The sequence below is a fragment of the Carassius auratus genome, chromosome 36 (genome assembly GCF_003368295.1).
Source record: "Carassius auratus strain Wakin chromosome 36, ASM336829v1, whole genome shotgun sequence".
Taxonomy (NCBI): domain Eukaryota; kingdom Metazoa; phylum Chordata; class Actinopteri; order Cypriniformes; family Cyprinidae; genus Carassius; species Carassius auratus.
In genome coordinates, this window is record NC_039278.1 from 11,814,789 (window position 1) to 11,828,814 (window position 14,026).

Here is a 14,026-nt window from a genome sequence, read left to right on the forward strand (position 1 = left end):
TTCACCTGAATTATACCTAAATTTAAATTTAGACAAAGAAAAAATTTTATCAACAAGGAGAGTCTGATAAAGAAATGACTTGCAGTGCCCAGAGATGTTCAGAAAATTAATCCAATCCAAATGGTTATTTAGAGTGGCAAGAGGTTTTATAACCATAACCTAATTTGATCCAATTAAGAAAGTTAAGCAAGAAGAAGTACCTCCAGTGTGAAAGACAAAACTACGTCAGACTTGGAGAGCTGATTCTCGTCCTCCTGGCCCATGTCCATGATGGAGGTGTTATGGCCTCTCTTGAGCTTCTGCAGTTTAAAATCTCCTCCTTTTGACACCGGCATGCTCTCCAGATTAGCCATCAGCAGGTTCACTGATGACTTCAGCTCCTCAATGTACATGGCCTCCATGTCCCTGGACACAAACTTAGGGAACCTGCCAGCCTATTCAATAAGTTAGAGACAAACAACTGTGACCAAGAGGGACAGGACAGGATATTGGGACATTTGGGTCTTAGGATAGGCTAGTCTATAAACCTGAAAATTACAGTATGCTTCATGTGTAATTGTTTAAAATGGGATTACTTACTTTTGTGAACTGATCAGCCATTTGGAGTCTCCCATCCAGCTCTCTTCTGATCTGGGCAGCCTGTTCATCAGGATTATCCAACTGTAAGACAAAGACATTTTAATGCATTTATACTGACATCCCAATCACTCTTCATTCCTGACACAAGATCAACCAACATCTGATCTTCATAATAAATAGTGCCAAAATATCTCATAATTTTAGTCATACCAACCATGCCAAATAAACCTCAATCAAACTGTGTTTAATATTTAATGCCTGCAAATGGCTTTCTGCAAGCCAATTTCATCCAATACATGCACAGCTCTGTCCATTTGACAGCCCAGGGCTGTTATTAGATTAGGGACCAAAGAAGATCAGCCATTTGTAATGCTAAATTTTTCAAAATCAACTTCTTCTATGTTTGCCTGAGGGTGAGTAATTTTTCATTTTTGGGTGATCTATTCTTTTTAGCTAACACTGAGCTCTCCAAGCTAGAAAAATCATTCTTGCTAAGAATAGAACAGACCTCATAATTTATTTAATTAGCTATGTATTTCCATCATTCAATGCCCAGCCTAATAATGAAACTATCAGCTGACGCCCTGAATCTTTCAAAATGTTGATGCAAAAGTCAAACAGCACATCACTTTCATCCAACAAACTTGTTCGTTTACAATTCCAGACCAAGAGAAACAACACCAAAGGATGCATTGGTAAAACTTTGGAATAGGGAACAAAAATTTACTATTAAAGGTCCTATGACATGAAAATTTCACTTTCTGAGTTCCCCTAGCCTGTATATGGTCCCTAAGTTTCTAGAAATTTGAATCGGTGTAAATTGAGATTTTTCTATCTTTCTCTGCCTTTGAGAAAATGGAAGCTCAAACGGGCTGATCTTGAATCTCCTCGTTGTGACGTTTCAACGAGAATTGTTACCTCCCCTTTCTCTGCTTTGCCCGCCCAAATATTTACATATAATTCAGTCGCAATGTCAGCACAGTCATTTCAAACAGACTTTTATGATATGGATTCGACGGCACTGGCACAAACAGTGAGTAACAGTGTTCATTAATGCCTGATCTGTGATCAGTGATTTCTGATGGGTAGCCAATCATTCAAGTTCACACAGACTTTCTTTCTAAATCGTTTAATACTGTTTATGCCAGTGACTAAACGATCAACTTCACTTTGTTTCTCTGAGTAGCATGAAACAAATCTGTTATTTAAATTGTGATTTAACTACAGAGAGCGATCAAAGAACGCTCGCTTTTTTCCCGAGCTGTTAGACATCGCGAGTATATCTGCACACTTGCCCAAACTGCCATTACAATGAATGACGCTGTTATGCTGCACAACGGAGCTCTTACTGTATTCATGTGTTTGCTGTTAGCCGTGGTGAAAGCATTTGGTGAGAGAAAACGTGATGCAATAATGACGAGATCACTGCATCCACGCGATAAACAGACTCTGTCTACTCAATGCTCATCACTGCAGCCTTTCATGTGATGGGGAAAAGATCGAAAAAATAATTATATAATCAACACTTCCACGATTCGTTAATCTCGACAGCTGTAATAGTAAAATATATATATATATATATATATATATATATATATATATATATATATATATATATATATATATATATATATATATATATATATATATACATATTTGAGAGGGGTTTCACATGTAATTTGCATTTCGAATGCAAAGATGTCAGCCAATCACAACAGTTGTCGTTTACTCAGCGTCTCACAGCAGACAAGCCCCTTCAAACAGAGCATTCAAGCCAGAGGGCTAATGTCAGGATATAAAAATGCTTTTTATTTCTAGTTGTTTAGTTTAGGTATGGTGTAGAATTAAGCGATCTAAAATAAATTCATGCAGAACAAGGTATTAATATGTGATTTATAATAAGCAACTAGTTAATAGTGAGAATTGGTCATTAAAATAAAATGTTGCCGATGCATCTTTAAATTCCCAGTATGTTCTGTACAAAAGGGTTCTGGACTAAAGGTGAGTTCAGAGCCTTATGTTGGAAGAACTGGCCAGTCAGTTGCTTGGTTGGGTGGAGGACCATCTGGACAGGCTGTGGCCATGGTGTCCCCGTTCCTGACTCCAGCTGGGCCAAATTCAGTACTCATATAGCTACAAACACCTACACCCTTCCATGAGGATTCCTACAAGCAAGTAAACACACACACACAAACCAATGCACTTGCCACATACACATTGATCACACAGAACAATGAAACACAATTAAAACACATGCTCCCATTACACACGCATGAATTCACGTGCCCATGAAGTTCTGTCCCACACATACATTATATGAACACACACTCAACTGCAATGTGCCAATATGTGGTTGTTTTTATAATGAAATGCTTAATGTTAATGCATAATAACAGGATGGGTGTCCAAGACACAGATAAAGCCTAATCTTCAATATACAATAATACTTTCCACAGAGAATGCAACTGTGATATGACTGCTAGTCTGACAATTTCAGGTTTATAAGATGATGTTGTTCAAAACCAAAGTCAATGAGGTCCTAATCATGATATTAATAAAATGTGGCAGAAAATCTGGCACATATTATAGTTGATTCTGCAACAAAAAAAATTTCAACACAGAAATAACAAAGCAAGTATATACACTACGATACAAAAGTTTGGGTTTGGTAAGTATTTTTTATATTTTCTAATAAGTCTCTTACTCTCAACAAGGTTGCATTTATTTGCTTAAAAATACAGTAAAACAATAATATTACAGATTAAAACAACTGGTTTCTATTTTAATTCATTTTCAAATGTAATTTATTGCTGTATTGGCATAGCTGAATGTTCAGCAGCCATTACTAGAGTTTTGGCTGTTCAAGAAACACTTCTTATTATCACCAATATTGAAAACATAAAATAATAATAATAATAATAATAATAATAATAAATTGTGGAAACTGTAAGAATTATTTTCATGACTCTTTAATTTTCCAATTAAAATAACTAGAATTAGAAATATTTTACATGATATGGGTCATTTTGACCAATTTGATGGATGCTTGTTAAATAAAAGTATTAATTTTCTTTAAAAATAAAAATAAATAATAACAACAACCCCAAACTTTGGAAAAGTAGAAAAGTAGAAAGTTAATTTTGCTAACTTGAAGACACTAGTCTGACTGCTATACTGTACACTTTTTTTTTTTAATTATTATTATTATGACACAATGCCACAAACTTCAGCATATCCAATAAACCTTTTCTCAGAAGCCTTTATTTTAACAGCCTAATAACAATTAATGAAATTAAAAACAATTGTTGTCACCCATATACAATTTGTATTAGATTGAGAAAATCCAAAAATGACATAGTTTTTGTGTTGTCAACTGCCTTTTAAAAAATCTTTGGGAACGTTAGTGGAAACTTTTTTTCTTGTAGCTCCATTAACTACTTATAAATTTACTTCTGAAAAAAAATACACTTAGTAAATAAAAAAAAATTACAAAATACATTCCATTGAAATATTTAATTCTATGTATCAAACAAATCTGACTTGACCACTACCCAATGATTCAACTTTCCCTAAATGGCATTTTTGAGTGTGGTCACAAACATGCTAACAGTGATATTAGCTTTTCAAGCTGAGACCAAGCAGCACAGCATGGTTATTCTCCTGCTGCTCTGGTAGACTGAGCCAGTCAATGTTAAAGATGAATCAACATTCAGTCTTTCTCACAAATGCCTCACGTCACTGCTGCCTCTTTCACTGTGTTGACATCGCTGTGCCAAACCTGCTAACATAAAAGAAACTGCCACCACAATCATTTAACTGCTCTGTGAGACTTTTAATTAGTTCTCAATTTAGATATCTGCTCTTGCAATTAAAGTGAAAATGAATGTAAACCAGATGTATGGCATTGTTGTAAGCAATCAATGGTTCTATTGTGAAATCTTTGATACCTTTGGAATTTATAGAGGCTATTATCAAGTCAATTGAGCTTGATAAATGTAAAAGATGGGTTGTGCCAAACAAGGCCTTCAGATGAACATCAATAAATAAATAACCAGGAGTGCCATGACACTTCATAACTTTATTGAGATTTTCATGTACCAGCAAGGAAGCAACCTGTGATGTCACTGCCTGATGATAATCTGATTTGGTGCAAACAAGACATGTGTAATTAAATTAGTGTACTTGATCTAAGCCAGCCAAGACAGAAAGATTGTCTGGCCTGTGTGTGTGTGTGTGTGTGTGTGTGTCGTGATAAAAAGTTGAGACCAACTGAAAACTGTTCACTCTAAAGCGCAATTAGTTTATTACATATGAAAATTATTATAATCAGTGGCTTCTCCTAGTTTTCTTAGATATATACAGTATAGTGCCAGTTTTCAGGAAGTGAAGATTTTGTTCTCTTTGATTCATTGGAATGGCAAATATTTTTGAGTGGGCCAAAATTCCTCCACAGTTGGGAAAGGCTCACTGCCAGTTAATGCAAAAAATATATATTGCAGTTGTTGCTGCCAAGGGTGGCAGAACCAATTAATAGGTTTAGGGGGCAATTACTTTTTCACATAGGGCCAGGCAAGTTTGGACAGCATTTTTCCCTTAAAAAAATGAAGGTCATCATTTAAAAACTGCTTTTTGTATTTACTTGGGTTATCTTTGTGTAATATTAAAATATGCTTGATGATCTGAATTATTTAAATTGTGACAAATATGAAAGAAAATAAAAATACTTTTTATACAGCACTGTATGTCTGACACAGAGTCAACAACACCTACAGCATCAGACTCCTATACTCTGCCCACTTGTTCACAGTCACCAGAGTTCTGATCGCCTGCACCTGTCACATCCAATCAGCACAGACTATATTAACCGCTCACCTCAATTAACTGTCGTCTGGTCTCGTTGTTCCTTCCTGGATGCTAACCGACCACTTAACTGCATGTCTTACCTGTCTTTTCTTCTTCCGTTCAATATTCATCTGCATCAAACCTCCGGATCTGGCTCACCAACACCAGTTCATCAAATTCTACCTTTACAGATGTTATTCTAATAAATTTCATCTCATTCAATCTACTTCACAAGCTTTATCTCCTAAGGAAACATTGTCCTCAAGTTCACTGTGTTCACTCCATACTGGGAAAAATGCTGGCCTGTGATGTGCAACAATGGAGTGAGAACTTAGAGTCCTGACACCTCCAATCCACAAGAGATTTCTCCAGAATACCAGGCGTTCCAGGATGTCTTCAGTAAGCCACTGGCAACCAAAGTACCACCACATCGGCCATGGAACTATGCGATTGACCTGCTGCCTGGGGCTTCATTACCATGTGGTAAAGTCTACTCGTTGTCCATCCTGGATCAAAATGCCATGGAGGAGTACGTTGCGGAGGCTCTCAAGCAAGAATTCATCCATCCATCCACTTTCACTGCTGCTTAAAGTTTCGTTTCATTGGAAACCTGCATCGACTACTGTGCTCTCAACTCCCAGATGGTCAAGTTCTGGTACACTCTTCCTCTGGTCCCAGAATCCCTGGAGCAGTTACTGGGAGCATGTATCTTCATAACACATGCCACTAAAAATATCTCGTCGCACCCTCATTCTTCTATGGATTTATGAAATAAGGTGTTCTGGGAGTTCCTACATCGTTTTGTCTACATCAGGGTTCTGAACCCTATAACATCAAAAGAGCCATTTTTGCCCCTTTTACACTGAATAAAATTCAAGTGGAGCCACAAAACCTATTTGATCTCTTAAAATGAAGATAACACAGCATATAGTTTTTTATTCAGTTTTGTTACAGAGCAGAGACATAGCAATCATTTTAGAGGTGAGGGGGACAGAAATGTCAAATATTCACATTGTTTTGGATAGGAATAAAACATATCCAAAACGAAGTGACTATCTTGTTTCTTTTAAATTTTAATCAAGGCACTGGACCTTGAAGACATCTACATGGACACACTTGCCCAAAAAAGTGCAGGGGAAGAGTTTAGGTTTTATTAAAAGTTGGGGGAATATGTCCCCCGCATATTCAATGCCAATGCTACAGGGAACCACTCAGGAGGGGTGAAAGAGCATCTGCAAACTGCTGGCAATCAAACTTGCCTTTGAGTGGTGACATTAACTGGAGGGAGCTAAACATCCTTATGAGGTCATCACTAACCAATGCAATTTTGAGTATTTCCGGGAAGCCTAAAGACTAAACACCCTTCAATTTTGCTGGGCTCTCTTTTTCACCAGATTCAATTTCACTGTGACTTACTGGCCAGGGAATAAAAAAAGAAAGTGGACACATATCTACCACCCTGACTCAGAGACAACTCCTCTGGAACCTATTCTCCCTCCAGCCATCACTGTCAGCCCAATTGAGTGGTCCATTGATGAAAAGACCCTCATGGTCTTAGCTCATACATCACCTGGCTCTGGACACCCAGGGAGCCAGCAAACCTTCTCGGCCAATATGGTCCAGGACATCTCACACTTCGTCTAGGGATGTTCAGTCTGTGCAATATCCAAGGTCCCTCTCCACCTACCTAAGGAAAGCTAGACACCCTTCCTGAACCTAACAGGCCATGGTCACACATTGGAAATGATTTTATCACAGATTTACTTTCTGTGAAGGGAAGTCATGGCCTAATGGTTAGAGAGTCGGACTAGCAATCGAAACGTTGTGAGTTCGAGTCTCGGGCCAGCAGGAATTGTGGGTGGGGGGAGTGCATGTACAGTTCTCTTTCCACCTTCAATACCATGACTTAGGTGCCCTTGAGCAAGGCACCGAACCCCCAATTTCTCCCCGGGCACCGCAGCATGGCTACCCACTGCTCTGGGTGTGTGTGTTCACTGCTCTGGGTGTGTGCACTTCGGATGGGTTAAATGCAGAGCACAAATTCTGAGTATGGGTCACCATACTTGGCTGAATGTCACGTCACTATTCTTCAGATACTCACATTTCCTCATCATTGTAGAGCACTTCTCCAAAGCTTGCAAGTTGATTCCTTTGAAAGTACGACCTACTGCCTTTAAAACTGCTGAAACCTTCTTCCAGCAAAACCACATGGTGGTCAGTGTGCACGTGAACTGAAATCCACGTAAGTGGTAAGTGTGCACGCAAGACTCTGCACACTTTCTGAAATCCATGTAAGTGGTAAGTGTGCACGCAAGATTCTGCGCACTTTCTGAAATCCTGCATGGTAGGGGTTACGCGCTCTGCTTCGTTTCCTTTCTTAAGATGATTAGCGCTGGGTTCCTTGGGCTTCATTCAACCAGTGTGTATTTGGTATACACCTCAAGCATCGCTTCCTTCAACATGAGGGGCTGTGTAGGCAATTCTCGTGGTAGTTTAGCAGCGCTCCCCTTTTCCAAAGAAAAAGGGTCGCCTATGAGCATGCTGCTCGGAGCTCGGAGTCCTCCTCTCATTGGAGACTGAATTCTCGTTTTTTTTTCATCAGAGCGCTCCAGTACTATATACTGTTTTTGAGACGCACTGTGAGAGCAGACATCCTGCTGAGGCAGGGGCTGAGGCTCGGGGAATGGCGCCTTCACACCAAGGTGATGAAGCAGAGATGGAGAGGTTGGCCAGACTTGGGTGGAACGGTTTTGCGGCTCGAGAGAGCATCGCACTATCCCCTCTGGCTTCCTCTGACTCATCCAGCTCCATTGGTATTGCCATGGTACAGGCGTGGCCGAGGCTTCATCTGTACATTTCTTCCTCCAATTGCTCTGCTCTGCTCTGTAGCCCTTGTGTGACAGGCAAGACTTGGTAGAAGAAAGTGCTAGGTTCTTAGCCGTATCCCTTTAAAGGAATCTTTTGTGATTCCAAGCCTTCAGCTCTACCTCGGGCCAAGGCCCTACAGGTAAGTTGGGTATGTAGCTTAGGCCTTTGGCCATAAGGGATAATGTCATAGACAGCTGTGACGTCTCAGTGAGTCACTGTGTTTTTGTCTGAGATGCAGGTGATTGGAAGATTGGATGATGTGGTGTTGCACCTGCACTGAATCAACGCTCTGTTAAAAGGACTTGTTTGAACTGCTGGAGGAGAGAGATTTGGTGCTTGTTGGTGTGGTCTGCCTTTCATGGAGCTACCAGGGTTCTCGAGGGTTATGGGGTTTGCAGGAGACCACTGCCGCACTTGAGGAGTTTTTGTATGATCCGCCTTTCCTAGATCGGATTTTGGACATCATCTTTCGTTGGTTATATTTTGTTACATTTGTATCACTTACATGCATGCTGACACACTGACTATACACTTATACTGACTAATAAACATTTTATGTTTATTTTCTATAGTTTAATAAATGTTTGTTTTTGCAAATTAAGTGGTTGTGTGGCGTCTCCCTGATTTTGTTGCGTTCCTTGCCGAGGAACCGTAACACAGCCATCTAACCATCCCAGGGGCGACTCCCGATGAAATGGTAGAGTTGGTACTTAGTGTTTGCCATGATTCTGGCCTACACTCCCCTCAGCATGGCGGCGTAGGTATACTGTTCCCCATAGTGTCCCCTAAGAGGATACAGTTCAAAGTTCCCTTGACAGGGAATGTCTCAGGTTACGAATGTAACCATGGTTCCCTGAGAGGGAACGAGACACTGCGTCCTCTAGCTCCCTGCCATGCTTCGGACGCAAGCATCACGAAGGAGATAAGTGACGTGTCCTACGGGCGCGTATTTATAGTCGCGACGGTAGTGACGTCAGAGGCTGTCACCGGCCAACACGTTGGTGTTTTTCAAAGTATGCTTCATACACGGGTCACGACGAGGTGTTCCTCATAGTGTCCCCTAAGAGGACGCAGTGTCTCTTTCCCTCTCAGGGAACCATGGTTACATTCGTAACCTGAGACGTTTTTCCTTTTTTATATTTCTATTTAGCTTTATTTGACTAATCTTTATTATTATTATTATTATTATTATTATTATTATAGTATTTTTACATAACAAACATATTTATTTCAGTTAGTTGCAAGTTTAGGAACAGTTTTAATCTCATTTGTTAATGTTTTTAAGTTTAGATTTTTTATGTACTATAGTGTTTTTATTTTATTTTAGCTTTATTTCATTTACAGAAAACAATTTTTAATAGCTTTAGTTTTATGTTTTATGTTTTTTTTGTTAACAATACCAACACTAGTCATCTGTCAAGAAAATAATTCATGAGATGGGATAAACCATGGATGAATCTGAATGCAGCAAACAATAATGCTATATGTCAAGATGCAACAACTGACTTTTTATATGTAGCTTCCATTGTAGGGACTGACATACAATTCAAAAAATATTATTGCAATTATTTGTCATCAGTGTACCATAGCACTGCCACAGTATTTTGTAGCACATTGACAACACAGTCCCTCTCTCCGGGGATAAACCTAAAATGACCTGCTGTTTCATGTTATCAATTGTTCAAGAGAGCTTCTTAAACTCTGGTAGTTAAATATTTAGTCTGTTTGGTGAAGTTAGTTCTGGGACAGAGACAACTCAGTGGAGCACTGATAAGCGTAGGTGTAACTGTGGTTATCATCCAACATCGCATGATGGAGAAGGCGTACAAAGCTAGCAGGGGGTGAACTTTATAGACATCTGATTTCATGTTTTTCTGATTCCAAGGCACAGTGTTACACCCACAATAACTCTGAACAATTAAAGCAAAGTCATAGAGAGTTTTAGTGTACACATCTCTGCAACCACAATCTTTCACAAACCAGTGGAAAAAGTAAAGGTCTCTGCTCTTTCAACCACTAGGCAGCGAAAGTCTAGGTTAGTTTTTACCTTTATCACATATAGAAAATGGAGAGATGGGCAATAGTCAAATCAATGGAAAATATAATTGAACCAATATTCCAATTTCAGCAAGTTTTTGAGAGTCACTATTACAAGCTGAGAAAAACCAACAGAGGAAGGGAAGCAGAGAATAGAACACTATCAGGATCTCTAAGAACCAGTAGTAGATTTAGGCACCATGCAAGGGCCCTGTGCGCCCCTGCCAATGATTCGACCAAATTATTCTAGCTTTAGCCCTTATTGCCCAGGGCTCTGCTCCTGATCAATAGTGAGGATGTGGGTAATAAGAAGTGATCCATTCTGGTACTGAGCACAGGCAGGGGTAAAGTGGATCTTGACTAGCCAAGCTCTACCATGATGAAAGAGGGGGAAATGGCTGGCGTCCACACATCAAAAATGCATGTGATGAATCCATGCATGAAGACAATTACAGAAGCATGGGTTATTGCAAGAATATGGCTATGGGCAAGAAAGCACATTATACACACACACAGAGTCTCTTGTAATACAGCCCTATCTGAATGATTTTTAGAAGCAGTCTGCTGTTACCTTCACATCTATTTCTTTGTTTAATAAGTTTACACATTCTGCATTTCAGCATACACTGTATATACTGTCTCTTTCTCTCTCTCTCTCTCTCTCTCTCTCTCTCTCTCTCTCTCTCTCTCTCTCTCTCTCTCTCTCTCTCTCTCTCTCTCTCTATATATATATATATATATATATATATATATATATATATATATATATATATATATATATTCGATACATTAACCAATGGTAGCATATCATATATACGTATATATACACAAAAAAACAGTGTCTAATACATAAAAACCACATGGGAGATACAGTATATAAGTACCATAGCTAAACACTACAAATATATATATATATATATATATATATATATATATATATATATATATATATATATATATATATATACTCTTATTTTTCTTTATTGTAATTTTTCACTTGTATGTATCTTTGTATTATGACATGGCACTAATGAGCTAAGTGTAAAGCACTTTAGTACTTAGAAAAGCACTATATAAATGTAAGGAATTATTATTATTATTATTATTATTATTATTATTATTATTATTATTATTATTATTATTATTATTATTAAGTGGCAGTCCTAACTTACAAGAAGCCAATAATATGACAATAATAATGTTTGTCTATATTCGTCCTTACCATTAATTGCGAAAAAGTCAATTTTATAATATGAAGTGTTTTTGTTTTGTAAACATTTGTATTTCAGTCCTTTTTCACAACAAATCCATGTGAAATCCCTGTCGGCTACGCGGCTTACATGGCAGTTTTTAATATTGTAACTATTTACTGTAGTTCTGCCATGGTGACTAACCAATTCAATCCCATTATTCTGGACACAGATTCAGCTGACGACTGTGCAGATAACACACTCTAAACAATCTCTCTATCTCCTCAGTTAATTACTCTTTACCACTGCAATCAGCACAGGAGTGTCGGCTTGTTGAGATACAGAAAGAGAGACAGAGAGCAGACAGATAGATCTGTTTTCATGCAGATGAGCGGAAATGTACAGACATGGGTGGGAGAAACACAGCTCTATTTTATCATTACTCTATTTTATCATTACTGTACATTTCACCAAATAATCCCTAGTGCAAGGTATTCTTATAGCTACAGCAAATGACTGCCATGGTCAACAGGGTCCTTTTCCAAAATGGGTCTCTAAACATTCAATGGTTACTCTCAGCATCAAAAATAAATAAATAAATAAATAAAAACCTTCGGTTTAGGAAGTTAAGGAAGTTAAACCTCAGGTGGGCACTGACATTTTACATTTTACAAATTTTACAGTCCTGAGTGATACACTGCATTTATAAATTCATGTTTATCAAAAGTGTTTTGCAGCCACCAATAAAATATCTGACTGTATAACAGTATAGCCTGGCATTACTAGATTAAAAGGCTCCATGATAAGGTAATTACTGTCCTATATATAACTACAATGCGATAAGAAAACCTAAAACTACTACATAGCTGTACAATTTGAATTATGGAACATGAAACATGAATCAACATGACTCAACCAATCAGAATTAAGAATTCAACAAAGGCCTGGGAAGAACAGCTGATGGGCATGAGAGTGTTTTAAAGCTCTGTGTGTTCATGGTCTCCATGACAACTACCTCAGGTCACAGAAAGGGTGATTTCTGTCAAACAAGTGGCTTAAACGCACAGACCCTCACCAATGCACAGCCACACCGCGGACATCAAACGCACCACAAAACACACACGTCATAGTCGCTAAGGGATTCAAAAAAGCACAACATAAATGTGTATTTATTTTTGGAGCTTTCAAAGCTGCAATTTCAGAGAACGCAGATAGCACAACGAGGTTTGATGAGAGTAAATGAGTAGCAACAGCTGTTCTCACTGCACCAGCCTATCAACGTCTGCCCATTTAAGCGTCGTCTAAAGAAAAGCCTTTGAAAAAGCTTTGTAGTTGTTTAGCCATTTCTGTGTTGACTTTTGGTTATACGGAGAGTGTCTCTGTCATGAATGCGTTCCAGTAAGGACACCATTTGTTAAAGTGCATGTGTACGTGTACAAAACCGCTGCTGATTTGTCTTTAGTTTGTATTCACTTAACAGCAATCAACCAGAGAGCGCACATCCCGGTCAAGTCCGCTTGCTGCTCCTCTTGTATTTGCAATTCATGCCAATTACATCAGATTGGGCTTTCATTATCAAAGCCAGGAAGACAAATCTCATTCAACAGAATAATGCTTCCTACATCAGGACGCCCACACCAAATCGCATATCCTGGGCGCATGGATGAAATCCAATTTGTTCCAGTTTAAGTCATCATTTCAGGGTAAAATGCATTTGTTAATCAATATGTACTGTTGAAATTACGATGAGAATGAGTGAAAGGAGGAGTGAAGAGGAAAGAGTGAAAAACCATAGGCCAGCAGTGGGCTCTTTTGATGAGATTCCCAGGGTCAGACCTCCCACCTAGTGTGGCATCGGTGTGGCACTCAGGTCACGACTGACATGGAGTTGAAGAAGGATCCTGCTGTGTTCTGTGAGGTGGATGCATCATTCTATGACTGTGCCCTCACCAGGGGACACCATTAATGAATTTGATTCTACTGTACACCATGTGCATATGAGAAAACTAGTATCAAGCTACTGCTCTGTGTTCACTGTTAAGCTTTCTGAAGTTCTGACATCTGTCTAGTTGAATTGAATTATATATATATATATATATATATATATATATATATATATATATATATATATATATATATATATATATATATATATATATTCAGCAGATTTTTCATTTTATATACTGTATATATATATATATATATATATATATATATACAGTATGTAAAATGAAAAATCTGCTGAATATTTACTATCCAAGATGTAGATGAGTTTTTCCAGTCCATTAATTAACATTAATTAACTTAATAATTTTGTGAAGCAAACAGCATATTTGTTATAATAATCATCATCATCATCATTATCAAGTCTTTTTTAACTACAAAGCATAGCTTCTAGCTAAAATATGGGTCCTCTATCCATAATATTGCTTTCTCCTGTGAAAAAGGGGTCTCTTATGAATCAGGAGAGAAATATGCACAAATCAAGCACCGTTTACAAGAAAAAACTT

At 38.2% G+C, this 14,026-nt stretch overlaps 1 protein-coding gene across 26 annotated transcripts in view; it reads right to left on the minus strand.

Moving 5' to 3' along the window:
- Positions 1-14,026, minus strand: part of LOC113055250 (calcium-dependent secretion activator 1) — a 103,551-nt gene that overhangs the window by 62,028 nt on the left and 27,497 nt on the right. For all 26 annotated transcript variants that reach the window (XM_026221378.1, XM_026221406.1, XM_026221401.1 and 23 more), the window contains 2 exons: positions 580-660; positions 201-434 (listed from right to left, as the gene is read on the minus strand). In XM_026221378.1, coding sequence (XP_026077163.1) covers positions 201-434; positions 580-660 — 315 coding nt within the window. The remainder of the gene's footprint in view (positions 1-200; positions 435-579; positions 661-14,026) is intronic.